The following is a 14,650-nucleotide window of genomic DNA, read 5'->3' as shown; positions in this document are numbered from 1 at the left end:
CATATCCTACCCACTCCCACTTCTTCTGGTTCCTTTTTTGTATTTTTCTTACAACTACTCTTTCTTTGCCTTTAGGCAAAAAAAAAATAGTCTAGTACTGTTTGGGTATGGCAGTTATTGCAGGTTTGAGCAATGCTGATCCTGGAAGAGTAGAATCTACGCATAACTCTGCCATAGGCAGTTCTCATATCCTTCTAGAATTTAGGAATTTATGACCATGTATGAAGTCCAAAAGAAACAGCATTCACTGAAATATGCCAGTTTCCTGATTCTCAGATAAAATAGCATTCATTACTTTTGAACATTCTAATGTGTGGTTTGATCTTGACCTTAAATTAATGGCTGAGAATTTCAAATGTCCTTAGAAATGTGCTTATTCTGAAAGATTCAAATTGTCTGTCAACTGTAAATAGAAGGAAGATGTCTTGCTCATAATTTCTTTTTTCAACATGCCAGCCCCAAATAATGGTTTTATATAGCAGTATAAAAGGCTGCTTTCTATTGGGGCACTTGATGACTTTTGCTGAAGAGCTATAGATTTTTCAGGTAAAATGTAGAAAATGGGACAGCAATCATACCATCTTCAATAAAATGTCTATCATGATTGTGCTGCATTTCTTGTGCAAAATGCTCAGCTAATATAATTAGAAGAATATAAAACTAATTGCCGAGTATATGCAGGAAATTGCTATCTTAATTGACTTAGAAAACTAAAAGCCATATTGGGGAATTAATAGTTCTTAAATGTCTTCCATAGCATTGAATATGCACTTCAGATATTTTGCTTTGTTTTTGTTTGTTTGTATTTCTATATTTGTATTTACCAACACATTTAGGTTTTATGTTTTTACTAAGAAGCCATCGTTGCTGGTGGTAACTGTGATTAATATTAGTGGAGTGGCTATGTATGAGTGTTCTAAGTTTTGTTGTAGCATTTCAATTGTATCCAAATCTTTATGATACTATTTGGGGTTTCCTTGGAAAGGTACTAGAATGGCTTGTCATTTACTTCTCCAATTCTTTTTACAGATGAGGAAACTGAGTAAAACAGGGTTACATAGTTAATAAGTGTCTGAGGTCATATTTAAACTCAGGAAGATGAGTCTTCATGGCTCCAGGCTTAGAGTTCCACCTAGCACCACCTAGCTGTTATAAATTTCTGCCATATTAACTCCTATTCTGAGAATATATGGTGACTTTGTTTGTGGATTATTGTATTTCACAATGCTGCATTCTTCAGTATTTCTAGGATTCTCTCTCACAAAGTTATGATTTTTAAAAACTTTTAATATTTGAAGAGCATTATTTAAATGACTTTTTACATTTTTTGCTGGAGTGTCTGTGTGTTGGGGGAGGGGGGAATGCAGGGATGATCTTCCCTTTCAAATCACCCTTAATCTCAATGAGTTTCCTTTCTATTGGAATGCGAAAGAATGCAAAACTATAAAGTCTGACTCAAAGTTTATCTTTCCTGGAAATACTTTTCCCCTTAAGTGCCCCTAAGTGACCATCTTAATATTTTCTATTAATCATCACAGGCAGATATATATATATATATATATATATATATATTTGCTACAAATACTATTACAGTGAAAAATTCTGCATAACTAGATTTCCAAGGCACAACTAATAGTTTACTAATTTCAACCAGTATTGGGTACAAAGTTCAAGACAAGTCCCACCTATATTTGTAATCGGTTCTTTGGAAAGAGAGTACTTGATGAAACAATGTTCTCAGGTACAGTTAATTTTTTAAGAACAGTAATATAAATGGACCCTTGGACCAACATAAGGCAAGTTCATTAAGGGCAAAGACTTTAATTTTTGCCTTTGAATTCCCCAATGCTTAGCATACTAGCACTTTGTAAATGGTCATTAATTGATTGCCTAAATCATGTTTCATATGGTTCTATTGCATTACATTTGGGGTTTCGTTAATATGAAATATTGGCTGCTAAGACTTTATGTGGCATATATCTCTATGACCAACATAATTTGAATAGTCCTTTAAAATTTTTTATCATGAGCTTCATAGGCAACTAAAACTTAAACCTGCCCTAAGACTTTTGGGACACCTTGTATCATATTGAGTTCGTCTTATATTCTTTGTTATGATTTTTAAACCCTTTCCACAATATGATTAGTTTAAAAGAGAAGAAAAGATTCCAGATCAGCTTCAAATTGGATTAGATAGTTTTGAGACAACTTGTACCTCTGACATTTAGCAACAACAGGCATCTTAAACATATTTTAAATATCATTGACTGACAAATCAGAAGATTAAACAAAACCTGAAATCCATTAAATGGAATAAATAGAAACTCATGTCATTTGGCTTTTACCTGACACTAAATTGTCATAAATAAACGAGTTGTTTCCAGAAGAAAATAAAATTGGATTTGAAATTATACAGTATCTTCCAACTCATTTTTAAGCAGTGTTACTGGCTCTCTTAAAGTCATACCATAGAGATGGGATAAGGCATCTTATTCTTTCTCAATTTTTATGAGCCCTATTTTCTTTTTCTAGTAGCCCATTTTACTTTTAAACTAATGTCATACCAATCAAAAATTCGGGAGTTGAAGAATATAAGGAAAAAAGAATTTCTATGCTCCTAATATTAGAAATTATAAAACTAAACTAAAAACCACCAAAAAAAGACTCTAAAACTTTGCCCTTGGTTCCATATCTTCCCGTCTCCTCTAGGAATTTACTCCCTCAATCACTTCCTCTCTTTATCTTCTATTTCTTCTTACCTATTGGCTTCCTCTCCACAACCCACAAATATGCCTGACTCCTTAGTCCTTAAAAAAAACAAGCAATTTATCTTGATCTATCATACTTCCAAATTATTATCCTTTTTTTCATTCCTTTCACAACCAAAGGCCAAAAAAGAATTCATTTTCTCTTCTTGCTTCCATTTCCTCACCTTGTGTTCATGTTTCTATCTCTCATAGTCTGACTTTTAATGCTACCTCTTGAATGAAATAGCTCTCTCCAAAGTTACTAAAAACCTCTTAAAAGTTAAATCTAGTGTCCTTTTCTCAATCCTCATCTTTTTTTTTCATCCTTCTGCAGTACCTGACAGCATTGCCCAACATTAACTCTGAGGTACTATCTGACACTTTTTTCCCTTTGATTTTTCCACTTACCCCTGCTCACTCTATTTCATTATCTCTTGTTGAATCATGAACCCGATGTTGTACTCATCTCTAATTGTGGCTGTCCCTGGAACTCTGTCCAGCGCCTCTTTTTTTACTCTTTCTATCTTGGTGTTTTCATAAAGTTCTTTGTGTTCAAATATCACCTCTATACAGTTGACTTTCTTATCTATACAATCAAGCCTAATTTCTGGAATTCCAGCCCTGCATGGCCAAGTATTTTATGAATACATCTGCCTGGATATCCCATGGGAATTTCAATCTTGACATAACCCACCATCTTCCAAACTTTCCTATTCCTGTCAAGGGGATTACTGTATTTGTACTAGGTTTGTTGAGCCATTCTTGACTCTTGCCTTTCCTTTATCCTCCTAATCAATCATGTCTTATAGTTTTTACATCCCTACTATATATCATCACATCATTCTGTTTATTCCCATGACCATTCTCCAAATTCAGGATATCATGACATATCACCTGGAATATCACAATAGCCTATTAATTTTTCTTCTTGCTTTTATGCTTTTTTTGCCAAATTATTTTAAAAATACAGATCTGTTCATGTCTGTCCTCTACTTAGAATATGTTCAGTGGCTCCCAGTTATCTCTAGGATAAAAACAAAATCTATCTTGATCCTCATATTTAAATCCCTATACAGTCTAACTCCCTATACAATAGTACTTCCCAACAACTCCAAGCCCTGCACATGAGAGAGAACAAAAATATTTAATAAAGTGTTGATGCCCAAATAGAGAGTATAAAAAAATCTGATCTTGATGAGTTTGTCACAAGGTAAATCATATCCCAAAGTGGTTTTTGAGTTTCTGTCAAAGTGATCTTTCAAAGAAAGATAAATCAGATAAATTTCATTACTTTTTCATGATAGTGTTACTATACTGATAGGTCAGGAAAATCTATAGATATAATTTGTCTCGTTTTTAGCAAAACTAAAATTTTTAAACTAATATGCTGGACAAAATTGAGAGACAATAATATGATAGGTAGATTGAGAACTGGTTGAATGGCTAGACCAAAAACAGTCGTTAATGCTTCATTGTCAATTTGGAAAAATGCAGTCTGTACTGTAAATTTGTATGTGACTCTGCTATTTAAGAATTTTATCCAATGACTTGGTTAAAAACAGAGTTGATGAAGTTGCCAAATTTACCAATAAAAAATCTAGGAAGGATAGTTAATGCATCAGATAATAAGAGTCTAAACAGATTTTGACCAGTTATAATGCTGAGTTGAATTGAATAAGCTCATACATAAATGGGATGAATGTAAAGTTATAAGAAAATACAAAAATAACTCCCACAAATATAAGATGATAGCGATATTGCATATTGAAAATTATCTGGGAATTTTCATGGGCTAAAATCCTATGTGTGTCAGCAGTGTGATATGATAGCCAAGAAATTAATGTGATCTTGAGCTTCATAGGGAGCCATATTATGTTCAGGATTAATTGGGTAGCTTGCTATACCTTACTTTTCAAATGATATATGGAGTACTGTTATCACTAACTAACAGTACTATTACATTTAAGGGCATTATTAAGCAGAACTACATGGAAGAAACCACATGGAAGAAGAACTTGATTGTTCTATTTGACTCCAGAAAGCAAAACATGAAATAATTGAAGTTACCAAGAAGGAAAATTTGGATTTGATATAAGGAAGATCTTTCTAACAATTAAAGCCCTTGGAAAATGGAATCAGCTGTCTCAACATATGATGAAAGCCCCTTCACTAGGCATCTTTTCACACAAAGTCTTTATGATCCCTTCTTGAATATTTTGGGATCCTTGAACCATTTAGGTTAGGCATCTTTCTGAGAGACTGAGACTTTTGTGATTCCTTTTTCATCCCTATTAATATTCCTGCAGAGTAAAAGGCTTATCTTGAAATTCAGGGCAGCATGTCCTACTGCCAACTGAAGGAAGGTATCTTATGAATATTAAACTGTCAGCTTTGGTTTGAATTGCCCTAAAGGTCAGAACTGACCTCTCTAATACCTTGTAGAAAGATTAGGCCTATGTTTGACTTCCCTCTTCATTTTTCTTATGAAAAATAGGCCTTGGAAATTTATTCAACAAACTTGTAAACACCTCCTATGTGCAATTTTCAGTGTAGGACGATAGGGGAAAGATAAGAATAAATAAAATGAGCCTTTTCCTTTCAAATCTAGTGGTAATGTATAACGTAACATACAGTAAGCATTTAATAAATGATTATTTCATTCATTCAATCACATGGCAAGTGTATGAGATGAGTGCTATGAAATCTGAAAAGGGAGAGATCATTTTTAGCCAGGTCTATCAATATGGTTTCATAGAGGCAAGTGGCTCCTGAGCTAGGTATTAAAAGGTAAGTAGACTGTCAGTAGGCATAGATGACCAAATGTATTCTAGAGCTGAGCAGCTAAGTTGCTCAATGGTTAGAGCACTGAGCTTGGAATCAGCAAGACTGATCTTCCTGAGTTCACATCCAGCCTCAGACACTTATTAGCTATATAAAAAAACACTTTGCAAATCACTTCACCCTATTTGTCTCAGTTTTCTTACCTGAAAAATGAGCTGGAGAAGGAGATGGCCAACCATTCCAGCATCTTTGTCCAGAAAAAACCCAAACTGGGTCACTAAGATTCAGACATGACTGAAGTGACTGAACAACATTAGGCATGGAGAATAACATGAATAGAGATACAGAGATGAGTAAGCATGGGATATGTTTAAGGGATAGTGTTTGAATTAGCATAATAGAGTAGGTGAAGGAAAACAAGAAAGACTGAAGATCCTGTATATTAGAATAGAACATTTCAGTCACATCATAGAGAGGCTTGGATGCCAGGTCAAGGATAAAGAAAGGTACTTGGATAGTATAAGCATCTCCATAATTTCTTGTATGATTCAGATGAAATCTTGAGTAGATAAAAATTAAAACATACAGTGAGATCTCAGAATTCTAATATTCATCTTCTTTCTTCCATACAAGATGACAACAGTGATCATAAATGTTTTTTCAATTTTGTAATTTTATACAATTTATGGAAATTTTACAAAATTTGTTTCTTAAAAATGCTATTTGTAATCTTTACTTGTCCTCAAGCTTTCATTAAAGTTAAAAGAGGCTGATTTTTAAACTGATAAACATATACTGGCATTTGTGTAATTATTTCACTTGCTATGTTGAACTTAATTATAACATCCAAAATAATGGTGAGTCTAAATTTTAGAGCCTGAAAGTGTAGGAATAATTTGTAAAGCCATTGTACTTATCCTAGACTTTAAGAAGTTGGCCGGTACTTCTAGAGAGCCTCCTTAAAAACAAATTCATATCTCTAAGTGACAGTTTGGAAGCCTATGTTCTTGTAACAGTGAAATTGAAGACAAGTATAGGTTGCTGCTTTCATTGTGTCCCATTTCTTTTCTTTAGCAACTTTTTAAAAATCAGAGATAAAACTTGAAAGCAATTTTAGCAAATGGAAAAGTCACTTTTTATTGTTCAGCAGAATCTTATAGAAAAACTGAGTGACAACATTCCTCCTTTTAATTCCAACTTTTAACTATTAGTGGGCTTTTTTTTGGTAGCTATGCAATGGAGGATCAGTGACTGATCTTGTGAAAGGACTTTTGAAGAGAGGAGAAAGAATGAGTGAACTTTTAATTGCTTACATTTTACATGAAGCACTAATGGTAAGGATAATGGTGCATATGAACTTCCTATATATCACTAATTTAAGTGTGAATTACTTTTTAAATAAAATTAATGGTTAATAAAATTAAGTATAATCAGTTTAAATAACACTGTGAAGGCTTCAATTATTAGAAACAGTACATGTTATTACTTTAGTAAATAATGCTGCAGCATGATGCAGTGGAAAGTATGATGGATTTGGAATCAGAGGAACTAGGTTCAAATCTTGACTCTACCACTTATTTCTGGTCAAGTCAGTAATCATTTATTTAGTGTCTATTCTGTACTGGGGCAACTAGGTGGCACCACAGGGAGAGAGTGCCAAGCCTGGAGTAAAGAAGACTCATCTTCCTGGGTTCAAATCCAATCTCACTTACTAGTTGTGTGACCCTGGGTAAGTCACTGAATCCTTTTTGCCTCAGTTTCCTCATCTGTAAAATGAGCTGGAAAAGGAAATGGCAAACACCCCAGTATCTTTGCCAAGAAAATGGGGTCATGGAGAATTAGTTACAACTAAAAAATGATTGAAGAACATTTTGTGCAGAGGCACTGTGATAATCCCTAGAAGAACAAATAGAGGCAAAAAACAACTGCTTACAAAGAACTAAAAATCTAATGGAGAGGGAGTTGAAGTAAAAGTCCTACAAGGTACCTCCTAATTACAAATTTCTCATCTTATGATCTTATGATAAATATTCATAGTATGAGTGAGCTGTTCTTTTCCACTAGAAATCCCCTCCACACCTCTCAAATATAAACCCTAGGTTTTACCAAGGACAGTTCCTGGTGCTATTGCCTCTTCCAATTCCCTTGACGCTTTATACCATTGGGTGTATATACATAGGGAGATATGGCAACACACTGAGATTCTGAACCCAGTTTTAATGTCCACTTTCTCCATCTGTGTGGTATTTGCAATCAGAAAATATTATATAAGAGGTGCTATCTCCTAACCATGGTATCCGTCATGCAGTATCTAAGACTACTTAAGCGTCAAAGCAAAGAGTCAAACAGTCCACCACTGCCATGATGCTGTGAGTAACTTAGAAGGTCATACACTGTATGTCAGTGTCTGGTTATTGCATTAATTTAGGATGATGCTAATTAAGACAAGATCTTCAGTGAATTAGCTGATCACTGTTGAATGGCCACAGCCTGCTTTCCTAATCCATAGTAATCAAAGAGGGGATGAAGCAAGAGAATATAAATGGCTTGTACAAAATCCAAAGACTCTATCTTAAAGAATCTAATAATGGCACCAAATTTATATATTTAGCCGACATTTATATAACTGACATTTTCATAATATTCTATGGTTTACAAAGCATCTTGCTCGGCAACTTTGTGAGTAATTGTTAATATCTCCATTTTATAAGAGGAAATTAAGGCACAAAGGATTTAGATAAATGATAATCAGGATTCAAATGATCTTCTGACACTAAATACAGTGTTCATTCCATTATATCATTCTTCCCATTCAGAATATCATGTTTTTCCTAGAATTTTCTTTTAAAAATATAATTTAACTATTTGAAGATGTTAGAATTATTGTTATTCAGTTGTTTCAGTTGTGGCTGACTCTTCATGATTCCTTCTTGACAAAAAGACAAGCTGTCATGTTTACGTTACTCAAAGATGAACATCTATTTAAATTTATTACCTTTTTGATAATTAATTTTCTAGAACATGGCTTTTTAAAATTTCTGTTTTGTCACTAATTGAGTTTATACAAGATCATCCCAACAAGATTAATACTTATATTTTGGGGAAATAAAATATTTAGAGAAGACAAAAGATATATATTGAGTAGAGATAGTGTAACTTTTAGAGTCTGAAATGATCTGAATTTGAATCCTGCTGGAATTAGCTGCATGACTCTCTCAGACTCAGTTTCCTTATATATAAAATGAGAGAATTAGACTCCATAGTCCTTAAGATCCCTTCAGGCACTAAAATGATAACTTTATATGATCTGGTGATCCTGATAAGGGTATCTTCTTCTAGTTGAAACCGAAATTTATGCATTTTAAGTGAACTATTTCTTGTTATAAGTATATTAGAGTATATTTGACAAAGAAATTGAGTCTTCACAGATAGTATTAACATCTTATATTAAATTGAATGATAGTTCAACAAAAATCTTAAATATTTTCCCTCAGGGGCTGCAGCATTTGCACAACAACAATACTATCCACAGGGACGTGAAAGGAAATAATATCCTCTTGACCACTGAAGGCGGAGTTAAGCTAGTGGATTTTGGTATGTTGGAAGACTCCTTTCTTTGTGGGGGAGGAAAACAGAGAGGGTGATGGTGGGATTACTTCTTCTATTTCTTTTCTCTTAAAATATATCCAGAAAATATTCTTCTGAATTTACTTAAAATATAAATATATGAATCAAAATGGTGAGAACTGAAATAAATTCTAATATGACTTTTAATATTCAATACTTGAAGGACTTTACACATTTGAAACCATTTTTCTCATATTTCAGTAAACAGCAAGGTATTTGTAAGATTGGGTGGCAGAAAAAAACCATCCAGAATGTTGTAAGGATTTGAGGGTTGTTTTTTCCCCAGGACTTTTAACTTTCATGCTTTGAAAACAGAGGAGAATAAAGTTCACTCCTTCCTCAAAGCTTACTTTGAGAGAAGAAAAGGAAAAAAAATTCCTTTTTTTTAAGTGAAGAAATATTCCTGGAAAAGATGAGTTCCTATAGCTTTAATGATAATATTGTAGTAAGGGAAATACAAACCTTCCCCTATACAAACTAAAAGATGCCAGCTCATCCTTTCTCTCTCTGTTTGCTAACTCTTTTGTAACCATCCCTGGGATAATTTGAGTAACTTGGCCCAACTGCTCTGAGTAGGGGAGGGAGTGACAGAAAGAAGAACAAATAGAAAGCGTGGAAAGATCATGGGGTCTGTTGAACTCTTCCCAACTCAGAAGGAGTTGCTAATTTAAGCATGAAATTCAGCTCCTGGATGGTAGAGAAAAATTAAAATGAGTTACTACTCACCCTAAAGCTATATAGGAATTACTGTCATTGGCAGTACAAAGTGAAGATATACTCATATTTCCTGCTTTCAAGCTACTGTGTGATATTTGGGATAACTTCAAGATAAGACCCAAGTGTGAGGGAAGTAAGATTTTTCTGAAAGGTAAAAAGGTAAAAAAAAACTATATGACTAGTTGCATATAGACCAGTTTGGTGAAATGGCCTTCTTAATGGATCAAATCCCAGTTTCTGCAACAGACCTTCCTCAATCTCTAACTCCATTGCTAGTACCTTCTCTACAAATATTACAATTTTTACAATACTGTACAATAATTACAAATATTATTCTACTATCCTGCATATATCTAAACATTACTTTTTATCCTGTATATCTTGTTTGTACATAGTGATTTGTTGTTTCTCTAATTTTAATGTGATCACTTTAAAGCCCACATCATATTTTTTCCTTCTTCAGTGACCTTGATGCTTAGAATAGAACCTGGCATTTGTCAAGTGTTTAATAAATGCTTGTTGACTGCTTGACCAATCAAGCAAGCAACCATTTATTAAGCATGGAGCTAAACACCAGGATACAAAGAAAAAGCAAAAACAATCCCTGCACTCAAAGTGCTTACTTTCTAATGGAAAACTGCATGTTTGTGTGTGTGTATACATATATATGTGTGTATGTATGTATGTAGGTTTGTGTGTGTATATACATATTTTTATATGTATATATACATTGTTGTTTACAAGATAGAGAATAGATAGAAAATAGCATTGTTGGAGACAGTTTTCACAGTTGAGGGGCAGGGAGTGACTGGGGGAAAAGCCTTTTGCATATAGTGGTGTTTGAGCTAAGTTTTAAAGGAAGCCAGGGATCTTCAAGGCAGAAAGGCATCTCTTTCTCACTTAAATCCATTTCATTCCAGACATCACCTTTGTGATGTCATTGATACTCGTCAAGAAAAAAAGGATGAACATGAAAAAATAAATAACATTTCAAACATGGGGAGCAGCCAGTGGGGAAGTCCAGAGTTGGTAAAAAGGCTGCTAAAGGGCTATATGCTAAAGGGCTGAAAAAGTAGGAAGGAGCCAAGTGCTTTAAATGCCAAATAGATGACCTCATTTTTTACTGTGAAGTTAAGAGATCTATTGGAATTTTTGAGAGAGAGAGATCTCATGGTCACACTTCCCCCTTAAAATCTCTAGTAGTTCTGTGATGAATGATAAGAACAGAGAAGTCAATTAGGAGGCTATTGTAATAGTTTTAGCAAGAGGTAATGAGAACCTGGATATCAGAGTAGAGAGAATGGGAGAGATGCAAAGGATGCATAGAAAAGTAAATTATACAGTTTGACTACTGTTTAGATATTTGTCCTAAAAAAGGAAATGAGTACTATCTGCTGAAAGAAGACCTAATTGTGAGGAATCATCAAACAACAAACGCAAAAGCTTAGGAGTTTTATCCTGATGACACAGATACAAAAGGAAGGTAAGTCTTGCTTTCAGGGCAGCCAGATAAGGAAGCATTTATTGAAGAATTGAACAGCCAAGAATATCAAGTAGAACTGCCATATGATACAAGGAACAGAGGCATAATTGCAGGACAATGATAAAGGGTCTGACAATACCTGCTGGTAGGGTCTTTAAAAGATGGAAAGAGCAACAAGAAGCACCTTTTTGGGGCAGGAAAGAGAACAAAGAAGGCAGGTCATATTACAGATTGGGTGGGTGTAGCCCAACTGAGAGTATAGCTCAGCTACTTTAGCTGCCTTCAACTGGAGCCCAACAAGGCAGTGTCCTAGAGATTGTTCAGTTCTGGAGCAAGATTTTTTTCCCTTGAGGTGTATATTTATTCTTATGGATTCATATATGAATCAAATTTATTTCTATTAACACATAGATTAAAATTATTCTCATTCCAAGCCTTGTAATAATGGCTGCTCATAAGGGGAACTGGTGATCATCCTTGGAAAGTAGCATATGTTGATGGTCCAGATTGTCTGGGTAGAGGGATTGGGCTAGAAAAGTTGGAAGCCTTGGGCTTTTGATGAGGGAAAAGAAAGCCAGAGGACCTCTAATACAAGGATTACAATGGCATATGTTTATTTGTTTGGTTACTTAGAATCTTCAAAGTATTATTTTATTTCATCAGAACAAATTTTTGAAGTAAGGAGAGAAGCATTCATGGATTCCTTAGTGTGGATACTGACTCTCAGATGTTTAGTTCCTCTCTGCTTTAGTGAGTGCAAAATCTTCCTCCTTCCTCCCCAAAAAAGACAATAATCACCTGGCCAGATCTTTTAGTTATTAGTCTCTGAATTTAAGTAGACTAGTTCTTGGGTGACAGGCAAACTCTCTTCTCCTGGACTTGTACTATACATTATCAAGCTTAATTTAATGTTTGCCATAAGTTTGGCTACAATAGAATAATTAATTGCCTTTGAGAACCATCTATGATAAGGCATTTGGAATAGCATGTTAAAAATCAGGTATTTCTTCTCTTTTATAGATGGAACACTTGAGGTGATGAGATAGTGACTTGAGCTTTCTACACACATACACACACACACACACACACACACACACACACACATACACACACACACACACTATATGATTTACCTAGATGAGAACATGTACTATTCCTCCCAGAAGAATGCAAGCATTTTGAAAGCTGCCTCACCTTTGCATTTACAACCCCAGAACCTAGTATGGCAGCCGTACATAGTAGGTATTTAAAGAATCCTTGTCAGTTGACCAGATGCAGTTACCAAGGAGGAAAGAAATGCATTTAGCATCGAGCCTAGTAAGCAACTGACTATATAATTGGCCTAAAAAATCTTTGGTCTCACTTAAGATCTACTTCAAGCATTCTGACAGGAAGATTACTTCATGAACTTTGAAATAAAGCTGATTTGAAGTGTTATTAGAGCATGTTGTCATCTTTATTCCTACAGAAGAGGTGGGAAATAGCAGTGAATCATTAGGTTCTGCAGATCTTGTCGAATTATGTTCCATTAAATTTATACTACCTTCAACAAAACTATGGTTTATTTTCCCTTGTTGCTGATCCTTTAAAGCAGTAATCAATATAAGCTGAGGTCCCTGAATTGGGTTTTGTTTTTGTTTTTAATATTTTCAAACTATAATAATAGTTACATATTACATATGTAATATATAATAATATAATATAACTATTTCAATATAATTGATTGACTTTGTAATCCTATGTGTTTTAATGTATGCATTAAAACTATCCTTCTAAAAAGGGGTTCATAGGCTTCATCAAATTATCAGAGGTCACAGTTAAGAACCCCTACTTTCTACCAAGCACCCACACACACATTACCTTATCTTTGACTCCCAGTACTCAGCCCTTGGCTTAATAAGGTCTTTCTTCTCCAGCTTCCTAGGCTAGCCTCTTCATATTAGCCTTCAGTCAGCTTACCCACATATTCATCATTTTTCTTTCTTGTCAATTTGCCTTGTTTGAACTACTCCCTTTCTCCTTCACAATTTCTCTCAAAATTCTCCCTATCCTTGATGGCTCCATACTTGTTCTAGCTTTTTTAGAAGGACTTCTCAAATTATTCTTGCAATTATCCTATTTTATTCAGTTTATTTTATTTTTAGTTAACATAGTTTTTTTCTTCCTCACAACTATTTCCAATTTATTATTTGTTTTTTGGAGGCAGAATTAAGTGACTTGCTCAGTGTTACACACACTTAGTAAGTGTTTGAGGCTGGATTTGAATTCAGGTATTCCTGATTCCAGGGCTGGTGCTCCACACACTATAGCAGTGGTTCTCAAAGTATGGTCTAGAGAATCCTGGGGATCGCTGAAACCCTTTTAGAGGGTCTACAAATTCAAAAATAGTTTTTATTTCCAATATGGTAAATGTCTATAAATATAATCCAGATAAACAAAACCCTTTGAAGAGATCCTCAATAATTTTTAATAGGATAAAGATACCAAAAACAAAACTTTGAGAACCATGCACTATAGCATCTAGATTCCCCAATTGTCTTCATTTTAAAAGGAAAACAAAAATACATCTCTTCTAATAGAATGCATAACCAAGCAAAAATTCCCATATTATCCATGTCTAAAAATGAATGTTTTACTTGGAATCTTGAGTCCGTCGTTTCTTAAAGTTGGGTAGCAAGGTTAATCATAAATCCTCTGTAATCTTTTTTTCCCAACCATTAATTTTTATCTCCTTTAAGCTTGTTGTGATTATTGTTTGTCAGTCATTTCAGCCATGTCTAGCTTTTCGTGACCCCTTTGGGATTTTTTTGGGTGAGATATTGGAATGATTTGTCATCTCCTTCTCGAGCTCATTTTATATAAAAGGAAACTGAGGCATACTTGAATATGGTCACATAGCTAGCAATATCTGAGGCTATTCTCATTCTATCCACTGCACCTACTTTAAACTTATTAGTACTTAATTGTATACTTTCTTTTTTGTTTTCTAATTACTAATAAAAAAAATTTTAAGAGCATTAAGGTTAGAAAAATGTTTTAAATACATTTTCTTGTTTGTCATCACAATCAACCAGTAGGGTTATTGTTCCATTTTACAGCTGGGGAAATGTTATACCTGAAGAAACCTCAGAGATTAGGAACTAGGACCTAGGATTTCGAACTGCAAGCCTTGAATTCTTAGAATTACAGTATACTACCAATATTATCAACATTTTATTCTGGCCATTAACCAGAGTCACAAAACATCAGTGTTTAATTATAGGTCTTCTCTGACTTTTCATCGATGGGTCTTTCA

The 14,650-nt window shown here is 34.2% G+C and overlaps 1 protein-coding gene across 1 annotated transcript in view; it reads left to right on the top strand.

Annotated features, from left to right (window-relative positions):
- Positions 1–14,650, top strand: part of MYO3A (myosin IIIA) — a 221,648-nt gene that overhangs the window by 24,044 nt on the left and 182,954 nt on the right. Inside the window, exons 3-4 of the mRNA XM_031940242.1 lie at positions 6,758–6,862; positions 9,023–9,122. Coding sequence (XP_031796102.1) covers positions 6,758–6,862; positions 9,023–9,122 — 205 coding nt within the window. The remainder of the gene's footprint in view (positions 1–6,757; positions 6,863–9,022; positions 9,123–14,650) is intronic.

Source organism: Sarcophilus harrisii, chromosome 5 (genome assembly GCF_902635505.1).
Source record: "Sarcophilus harrisii chromosome 5, mSarHar1.11, whole genome shotgun sequence".
In the NCBI taxonomy this organism is placed as follows: Eukaryota; Metazoa; Chordata; class Mammalia; order Dasyuromorphia; family Dasyuridae; genus Sarcophilus; species Sarcophilus harrisii.
Note: the sequence above shows the minus strand (reverse complement) of the source record. Positions and strands in the feature narration are given on the sequence as shown.